General features: G+C 45.8%; 1 protein-coding gene across 1 annotated transcript; it reads left to right on the forward strand.

The window, feature by feature from the left end:
- The first annotated feature begins 1,610 nt into the window (after positions 1-1,610).
- Positions 1,611-6,213, forward strand: LOC141085186 (dispanin subfamily A member 2b-like). Its single transcript, XM_073570395.1, has 2 exons — positions 1,611-1,863; positions 5,954-6,213. The coding sequence occupies exons 1-2, from the start codon at positions 1,693-1,695 to the stop codon at positions 6,125-6,127; spliced, it is 345 nt and encodes a 114-aa protein (XP_073426496.1). The 5' UTR covers positions 1,611-1,692; the 3' UTR covers positions 6,128-6,213.
- Positions 6,214-10,890: the final 4,677 nt, after the last annotated feature.

Consider the following 10,890-nt stretch of genomic DNA (forward strand, 5'->3'; position numbering starts at 1 on the left):
TTATCTTGGAAGACAATTATAGGAAGGGAAGCAAGGAGGTATGGGAGAATGGGAGAAATAGGGCTAAGCAACAGCACATGTGAAAAAGACTTGAGAATTCACAGACTGAATATGAGTCAACAGTGTGATGCAGCAGCAATAAAAGGCAAATGCAGTTCTAGAATGTATTAACAGAAGCATACAGTCTAGATCACGTGAAATCATTATTGCCCTCTACTCCTCTTTGGTCAGACCTCATCGGGAATACTGTGTCCAGTTTTGGGCACCACATTTTAAAAAAGACATCAACAAACTGGAGCAAGTTCAGAAAAGAGCAACCAGAATGGTCACTGGTCTGCAAACCCTGTCTTATGAGGAAAGGTTGCAGGATTTGCGAATGTTTAGCTTGCAAAAGAGAAGACTGAGAGGAGACTTAATAGCTGTCTACAAATATCTAAAGGGCTGTCACATTGTAGAAGGATCATCTTTATTCTCATTTGCACAAGGAAAGACTAGAAGCATTGGGATGAAACTGCATGGGAGGAGACAGATTAGATATTAGAAAAAAACTTTTTGACAGAGTGATCAATGAGTGGAACAGGCTGCCACGAGAGGTGGTTTCTCCTTCAATAGAAGTCTTCAAACAGAGGCTGGACAGACATCTGTCTGGGATGATTTAGCGAATCCTGCTTTGAGCAAGGGGTTGGACCAGATGGCCCTGGAGATACCTTCTAACGCTACGATTCTATGAGGTAATTGTATCTCACCCCCTTACATTGTCACAATGTGGTGGTAATTTGTTGTCCGGCCATGGTGTGGTGGCATTTGTTCCTTGTATGTGCTATTATTTGGTCACTATGTGGTGGTATATATGTGGTCTGGTCATGGTGTGGTGGTATTTGTTCCTTGTATGTACTATTTTTCTGTCACTGTTTAGTGGTAATATGTGGTCTGGTCATGTTGTGTTGGTATTTGTTCCTTGTATATGGCATTATAAGTCACTATGTGGTGGTAATATGGTGTCTGGTCATGGTGTGGTGGTATTTGTCCTTTGGATGTGATATTATTGGTCATTTTAAAAATTGAAAAATAAATAAAAATATACCTAAATTGTATTGCATATTTTAACAAATGTTTAGTAGGTTAGAGTAGAGTAGGGCCTGGCCAAAAGAGTCTACCTTGTCACCATGGCAGATTAAAAAAATATTTTGGCCAAAGCAAAAAGCTGCTGGCTATATGTGTGTTCTGGTGATGGGAACTGTTAATGTGTGAATGGTGAGAAGTGGATTTTTTTCCAAGAGAGAGTGGTGGAACTGTGGACAGTTCGAGGGGTGGAGGGGGGCTGGGGTGGAGGCGGGGTGGAGTCTCAAGGGAGCCCCGAAAATTTTGCCAGTATGGGGCCCCGAAATTCCTAGTGGCAGCCCTGAATACAGGAGGTAACTGAGGATCAGTACAATAATATAATGTATTGTTTCGGTTGACAAAATATCCAGTGATTATTTTCTTATAACGCCTCTTTAGTACCATACATATAGTGTGAGGTTTATTCTCCTGCTCAGTCAGCAGTAATAGGGGCTCTTTAAAAAAACATGCAAAATTTGCAGAAGAATTCCCACTCTGTAGAACTCCACCCCTGCACATAAAGCCGACCACACCAGAGAGCGCAGAGCAGAAGTAGAGTAAGAGCCTCACTCAAGTCTACTGCAAGCGCGAATGGAAGGAGACGGCAAAAAAATGTATCAGCCAACTGCAAATGTGGTGACCATGCAGCCCGGGCCGGCGTCCTACCAGACCCCACAGAAGGATTATCTGGTGTGGTCCATTGTCAACCTGATCTGTTGCTGCCTGCCTCTAGGACTGGCGGCCATCATCTTCTCCATCAAGGTAACTATGAAAGATCCCGATCTTAAAAGAATAATAATTAATGATTATATTATTATTAAATCACTTTTTTATATATTTTCCTTGAATTTGTATTTACTTTTCCACTTTTCTTTTCCTTGTGTTGGTTTTTCCTTTGCATTTCCTTTGTTATTTTATCGTATTATGTTGCTTTTCTATTTCCTCTATTGTTTTTTTCTTCCATGCCATTTCTCATGTATCCATCTACTGTGTCCATGATGTTTCCTCTTCTCCCCAGTTTTGTGGCTCCGATGGGTTGCTGCTGGGGCAGGTGACAGAACTTGTAGGGGCAGGAGGTGGTGGTCTCTGATGTGAGACTGCAGAGGGAAGCCCGATAATGGCCATCAAATCTGTGCAGCAGAGGGGGGGGTCCGGGGCTGCAACCCACCATGTTTTCATGTGTTTTTTGCCAGCAGCTCTGGTTTCTACTCCCCCTCCTACATCATGACCCCACCCCAGTCCTAACAGATCAACACTCTGGGCTTCAGGTTCTCTGCTTCTTCCACTGTGCCATTCTCTAAGGGTATGCATAGGAACTCATAAGAAAGAAAAAAGTATATGCACAAAAGTAGGGATCACCAACAAAAAATATAGTCAGAAAAATTCAACAATTTTTATTAATATAGTGAACACAGCAGACAAAACTATGTTAAAAACAATTAAAAAGTCTGAACAAACAGACACAGATCACAAAACAAAGACAATGGGTCATATAATTAAATAGTAAAATACTATGAGTCCCAAGATTAGCCGTACAATCAGTAAACCGTATATAATAACAAATATCTGTTATCATTGCTCACATCACCTAAGGCAAGTGCAATCAGTTAGGTGATGTGAGCAATGATAATTAACAGATATTTGTTACTATATACGGTTTACTGATTGTACGGCTAATCTTGGGACTCATAGTATTTTACTGAGTTCCTATGCATATTTATTTATAGGCACATGGTGATCCCACTTAAATAGATATTTATGGATGGTGTCCGTTTTCTTTGTTTTTTTGCTATTCTCTAAGGGTATGTACACATGTTGCAGATTTGCCTGTGGAATTTTCTGCGCGGATTCTTCCTCTCTTAGCAGAAAACGCAGTTGAAAATCTGCGCGTTTTTGATGCGGATTTGTATGCGTTTTTTGTAAGCTAAATAAATTGTGACCTCCCAAATAGAACTTATTTATCTCCTGAAACACTCTGTGCTGCCGTGAATGCTTTTTCAACAAAGTAAATATCAGTTTACTCTGACAAGATCAGCTCACTCCTCTCCTGACATCCTCTGTGCTGCTGGGGACCCTGCTCCTACCGCATGCTCTGCTCACTCCTCTCCTGACATCCTCTGTGCTGCTGGGGACCCTGCTCCTACCGCATGCTCTGCTCACTCCTCTCCTGACATCCTCTGTGCTGCTGGGGACCCTGCTCCTACCGCATGCTCTGCTCACTCCTCTCCTGACATCCTCTGTGCTGCTGGGGACCCTGCTCCTACCACATGATCAGCCTTCTCCTGACATCCTCTGTGCTGCTGGGGACTCTGCTCCTACCGCATGCTCTGCTCACTCCTCTCCTGACATCCTCTGTGCTGCTGGGGACCCTGCTCCTACCACATGATCAGCCTTCTCCTGACATCCTCTGTGCTGCTGGGGACCCTGCTCCTACCGCATGCTCTGCTCACTCCTCTCCTGACATCCTCTGTGCTGCTGGGGACCCTGCTCCTACCACATGATCAGCCTTCTCCTGACATCCTCTGTGCTGCTGGGGACCCTGCTCCTACCGCATGCTCTGCTCACTCCTCTCCTGACATCCTCTGTGCTGCTGGGGACCCTGCTCCTACCACATGATCAGCCTTCTCCTGACATCCTCTGTGCTGCTGGGGACCCTGCTCCTACCGCATGCTCTGCTCACTCCTCTCCTGACATCATCTGTGCTGCTGGGTGCAATGCATCTTCCTTTATGCAACTCTCAACTAAAATTCCCTTCTGCGCTGAAACACTCTGTACTGCCGTCAGATCCCTGTGATTCCAGAATATACATCTCAGTCATTTTACCCTGACATGATCAGTACACTATTCAGCAGAAACACTCTGTGCTGCTGTGAGACCCTGCTTTTCTGACAATGCAACTCTATATCTGCTTTCTCCCACAAGATCAGCATAATCTCCTAAAATACTCTGTGCTGCTGGGATATTTGCTCCTACTACTAACTACCTGTTAATTTGTCCCACTCCTTCAAGATCAGCCCTCTTCTCCTGAAATAATCTGTGCTGCAGACTACCTGTTTTCTAACACCATTTAGCCCTTTACTTTATGACTCTTCTTTCTTTTCTGTAACTATCATACAGTGACATCACTCCTCTGACATCCTCTGTGCTGCTGGGGATGCTGCTCCTTCCATAAGATCACTCCTCTCCTGACATCCTCTGTGCTGCTGTGGACCCTGCTCCTTCTACTATGTATCTCTCACTCCTCTCCTGACATCCTCTGTGCTGCTGTGGACCCTGCTCCTTCTACTATGCATCTCTCACTCCTCTCCTGACATCCTCTGTGCTGCTGTGGACCCTGCTCCTTCTACTATGTATCTCTCACTCCTCTCCTGACATCCTCTGTGCTGCTGGGGACCCTGCTCCTTCTACTATGTATCTCTCACTCCTCTCCTGACATCCTCTGTGCTGCTGTGGACCCTGCTCCTTCTACTATGTATCTCTCACTCCTCTCCTGACATCCTCTGTGCTGCTGTGGACCCTGCTCCTTCTACTATGTATCTCTCACTCCTCTCCTGACATCCTCTGTGCTGCTGTGGACCCTGCTCCTTCTACTATGTATCTCTCACTCCTCTCCTGACATCCTCTGTGCTGCTGTGGACCCTGCTCCTTCTACTATGTATCTCTCACTCCTCTCCTGACATCTTCTGTGCTGCTGTGGACCCTGCTCCTTCTACTATGTATCTCTCACTCCTCTCCTGACACCCTCTGTGCTGCTGTGGACCCTGCTCCTTCTACTATGCATCTCTCACTCCTCTCCTGACATCCTCTGTGCTGCTGTGGACCCTGCTCCTTCTACTATGCATCTCTCACTCCTCTCCTGACATCCTCTGTGCTGCTGTGGACCCTGCTCCTTCTACTATGTATCTCTCACTCCTCTCCTGACATCCTCTGTGCTGCTGTGGACCCTGCTCCTTCTACTATGCATCTCTCACTCCTCTCCTGACATCCTCTGTGCTGCTGTGGACCCTGCTCCTTCTACTATGCATCTCTCACTCCTCTCCTGACATCCTCTGTGCTGCTGTGGACCCTGCTCCTTCTACTATGCATCTCTCACTCCTCTCCTGACATCCTCTGTGCTGCTGTGGACCCTGCTCCTTCTACTATGCATCTCTCACTCCTCTCCTGACATCCTCTGTGCTGCGGTGGACCCTGCTCCTTCTACTATGTATCTCTCACTCCTCTCCTGACATCCTCTGTGCTGCTGTGGACCCTGCTTCTTCCCCATGATCAGGCCTCTCCCGACATCCTCTGTGCTGCGGTGGACCCTGCTCCTTCTACTATGTATCTCTCACTCCTCTCCTGACATCCTCTGTGCTGCTGTGGACCCTGCTTCTTCCCCATGATCAGGCCTCTCCCGACATCCTCTGTGCTGCTGTGGACCCTGCTTCTTCCCCATGATCAGGCCTCTCCTGACACTTGTTGGGGGGCACATTTCGTTAGTGCACCCTCCAGGACGAGTGTTGCACAATATTTTACAAAAGAAACATTCCGCTGGTTTCTGCCAACAGAACATCGCACGAAATATCCGCGGCTCGGACTCGGGATGCTGCGGATTGTGGATCACACAATCTGTGCAGACAAAAGCCGCATTGTGCCGCCTGGCAGGGAGAGAAGGGCGCTGGTCCCCTGGCAGTCGTCGCTGTGTCAGCCCCTTGTGTGCTGCGTCATTAGTGGGATACTTAAAGGGACAGTGACCCTATAGAAACAAGTCACAGATAAGGAAAGTGCATGAAGGACAACTCCCCAATACATAAGGATCACTAGCAGGAGCCATATTCTCTGCCACTAATGGGCCTCTTCTCTTCCTCCACAGACCCGCGATGCCACACACCAGAATAACTCGCTCCTGGCCGCCAAGCACTCCCGCACCGCCTACGCCCTGAACGTGGCCGCCACAGTCATCGGCGTCATCTTGACCATAGTCTTCTTGGTCATTTATTTCCTCGTACTTTTCCATTACAAGGACAAACTGGTCCCCCCCAACTAACAAAAAGCAACAGGCACCTGCAGTATTGGCACCAGAGTAACCCCCCTGATAAGGCAAAAATGGGATTAAAACCTTGTAATGAGTTTCGTTTGGTGTCATGTTTCAGTCGGAGGTAAATTGCTATGAGTCCAGCTGAGCTGCAGGGATAACATTACTATGAGTGCAGCTGGGCTGCAGGGATAACATTACTATGAGTGCAGCTGGGCTGCAGGGATAACATTACTATGAGTGCAGCTGGGCTGCAGGGATAACATTACTATGAGTGCAGCTGGGCTGCAGGGATAACATTACTATGAGTGCAGCTGGGCTGCAGGGATAACATTACTATGAGTGCAGCTGGGCTGCAGGGATAACATTACTATGAGTCCAGCTGGGCTGCAGGGATAACATTACTATGAGTCCAACTGGGCTGCAGGGATAACATTACTTACTATCAGTCCAGTGGGGCTGCTGCAGAGATAACATTACCATCAGTCCAGTGGGACTGCCTCAAAGATAAAGATTACTATGAGAGGAGCTGAGCTGCAGGGATAACATTACTATGAGTTGAGTGGGGCTGCTGCAGGGATAACACTACTGAGTCTAGTCGAGCTGCCACAGAAATAACATTTCTATGAGTCCAGCTGAGCTGCAGGGATAAGATTATGAGTCCAGCTGAGCTGCAGGGATAAATTATGAGTCCAGCTGAGCTGCAGGGATAAGATTATGAGTCCAGCTGAGCTGCAGGGATAAGATTATGAGTCCAGCTTGGCTGCTGCAGAGATTAGATTACTATCAGTCCAACTGGGCAGCCGCAGAGATAACATTACTATGAGTCCAGTGGGGCTGGTGCACATACAATAGGCCTGGCTTCAGGATTTCTCTCATGCTGCACCTCTTCTCTAGACATCATGGTAAGGTGGAAACATAGAGAAGGTTGCTACAATGGCCCTATGCAGGGAAGGACACTGATACATTGTAGCAAACCCTCAGCATTTTGAGCAGAATCTGATCAGGATGGAAACAATAATGTCATTGACAACAGAAAGATCTTGAAAAATGGAAACAATGAGAAACAAAGATTCCGATTCATCAAGCAGTTTTCACCAGAAGTCTGCCTTAAAGGGGTGGTGGACCGCCTTTGGGGGTCATTTTTTTTAATTAAATGCATCAATTTTTGTCACTAAAGAGCTATTTTTCTAATAGGGTTTCAAAAAATATGTTGCACCGTTCGCCTTCTGTAGCCGCTGTCTACTGTTGGCTGCAGAATGAGTTAACCAAGTGTCCATCAGTGAGCTCCTTCTTGAATGGGAGGCTTTCTTACGGCTGATTTATCATTGTGGCGTTCTTACGTCAGTCCCGGATGGCGGATGATGAAGCGCGGCCGCCAATACATTGTTTACTCCATTTATGGCAGATTGACAGTGCGCCAAGTTCATTAAAGGGGCATCTTTCTCCAGTGCTGCCGTCAAAAGTCTGCGGAAAGTTGTAGAACTTTTGTGCCAAAGTGTCGGCCGTGGAGATTCCTGGTGGAGCGGTGAGAGGCCCACTGAGTGCTGATGTGGAAGGAATGCGCTCGGTCCGTTAAAGGTCACTTGTCCCTCATTCCATTGGCCGAGACGCGGGCCCTGAATTCTACTAATTCTAGCAGCCCTTGCTGGCCCCGCTCCCACCAAGCAGATGTCAGAAATGGCTGATGTATGGCTCCATTCTTTTGGGCTGGGGACACGCCCTATGGGGGGGCATCGCACAGCGGGGGTCAAGCAAGAAACCATAACTGATACATTGTAACAAACTGGCAGCTGTGTGAGCAGGACCAGGGCAGGAGAGGTTTCCAGCAAGCAGAGGTAGTGATGGAGAATAGAAATGGAAATCGATCAGATACAATGTAACAAGGGAGAGGGGATCTGACAACCTTATATATAGATATAATGTAACAAGCACTGGGAGAGGGGATCTGACAACCTCATATATAGATGCAATGTAACAAGGACTGGGGGAGGGGATCTGACAACCTCATATATAAATACAATGTAACAAGGACTGGGGAAGGGAATCTGACAACCTCATATATAGATATAATGTAACAAGCACTGGGGGAGGGGATCTGACAACCTTATATATAGATATAATGTAACAAGCACTGGGGGAGGGGATCTGACAACCTCATATATAGATGCAATGTAACAAGGACTGGGGGAGGGGATCTGACAACCTCATATATAAATACAATGTAACAAGGACTGGGGAAGGGAATCTGACAACCTCATATATAGATACAATGTAACAAGGACTGGGGAAGGGAATCTGACAACCTCATATATAGATACAATGTAACAAGGACTGGGGAAGGGAATCTGACAACCTCATATATAGATACAATGTAACAAGGACTGGGGGAGGGGATCTGACAACCTCATATATAGATACAATGTAACAAGGACTGGGGAGGGGATCTGACAACCTCATATATAGATACAATGTAACAAGGACTGGGGAGGGGATCTGACAACCTCATATACAGATACAATGTAACAAGGACTGGGGGAGGGAATCTGACAACCTCATATATAGATAAAATGTAACAAGGACTGGGGAAGGGAATCTGACAACCTCATATATAGATACAATGTAACAAGGACTGGGGGAGGGGATCTGACAACCTCATATATAGATACAATGTAACAAGGACTGGGGGAGGGGATCTGACAACCTCATATATAGATACAATGTAACAAGGACTGGGGAGGGGATCTGACAACCTCATATATAGATACAATGTAACAAGGACTGGGGAGGGGATCTGACAACCTCATATATAGATACAATGTAACAAGGACTGGGGGAGGGGATCTGATAAACTCATATATAGATACAATGTAACAAGGACTGGGGGAGGGGATCTGACAACCTCATATATAGATACAATGTAACAAGGACTGGGGGAGGGAATCTGACAACCTCATATATAGATACAATGTAACAAGGACTGGGGGAGGGGATCTGACAACCTCATATATAGATACAATGTAACAAGGACTGGGGGAGGGGATCTGACAACCTCATATATAGATACAATGTAACAAGGACTGGGGGAGGGGATCTGACAACCTCATATATAGATACAATGTAACAAGGACTGGGGGAGGGAATCTGACAACCTCATATATAGATACAATGTAACAAGGACTGGGAGGGGATCTGACAACCTCATATATAGATACAATGTAACAAGGACTGGGGGAGGGGATCTGACAACCTCATATATAGATACAATGTAACAAGGACTGGGGGAGGGAATCTGACAACCTCATATATAGATAAAATGTAACAAGGACTGGGGAAGGGAATCTGACAACCTCATATATAGATACAATGTAACAAGGACTGGGGGAGGGGATCTGACAACCTCATATATAGATACAATGTAACAAGGACTGGGGGAGCTGATCTGACAACCTCATATATAGATAAAATGTAACAAGGACTGGGGGAGGGAATCTGACAACCTCATATATAGATACAATGTAACAAGGACTGGGGAGGGGATCTGACAACCTCATATATAGATACAATGTAGCAAGGACTAGGGAGGGGATCTGACAACCTCATATATAGATACAATGTAACAAGGACTGGGGGAGGGGATCTGACAACCTCATATATAGATACAATGTAGCAAGGACTAGGGAGGGGATCTGACAACCTCATATATAGATACAATGTAACAAGCACTGGGGAGGGGATCTGACAACCTCATATATAGATACAATGTAACAAGGACTGGGGAGGGGATCTGACAACCTCATATATAGATACAATGTAACAAGGACTGGGGGAGGGGATCTGACAACCTCATATATAGATACAATGTAACAAGGACTGGGGAGGGGATCTGACAACCTCATATATAGATACAATGTAACAAGCACTGGGGAGGGGATCTGACAACCTCATATATAGATACAATGTAACAAGCACTGGGGAGGGGATCTGACAACCTCATATATAGATACAATGTAACAAGGACTGGGGGAGGGAATCTGACAACCTCATATATAGATACAATGTAACAAGGACTGGGGAGGGGATCTGACAACCTCATATATAGATACAATGTAACAAGGAAAGGGGGAGGGGATCTGACAACTTCATATATAGATACAATGTAACAAGGGAGAGGGGATCTGACAACCTCATATATAGATACAATGTAACAAGGACTGGGAGAGGGGATCTGACAACCTCATATATAGATACAATGTAACAAGGACTGGGGAGGGGATCTGACAACTTCATATATAGATACAATGTAACAAGGACTGGGGGAGGGGATCTGACAACCTCATATATAGATACAATGTAACAAGGACTGGGGAGGGGATCTGACAACCTCATATATAGATACAATGTAACAAGGACTGGGGAGGGGATCTGACAACCTCATATATAGATACAATGTAACAAGGACTGGGGAGGGGATCTGACAACCTCATATATAGATACAATGTAACAAGGACTGGGGGAGGGAATCTGACAACCTCATATATAGATACAATGTAACAAGGACTGGGGAGGGAATCTGACAACCTCATATATAGATACAATGTAACAAGGACTGGGAGGGGATCTGACAACCTCATATATAGATACAATGTAACAAGGACTGGGGGAGGGAATCTGACAACCTCATATATAGATACAATGTAACAAGGACTGGGGAGGGGATCTGACAACTTCATATATAGATACAATGTAACAAGGGAGAGGGGATCTGACAACCT

This window comes from Dendrobates tinctorius, unplaced genomic scaffold (assembly GCF_039654945.1).
Source record: "Dendrobates tinctorius isolate UK_male_01 unplaced genomic scaffold, ASM3965494v1 ptg000028l, whole genome shotgun sequence".
NCBI lineage: Eukaryota > Metazoa > Chordata > Amphibia > Anura > Dendrobatidae > Dendrobates > Dendrobates tinctorius.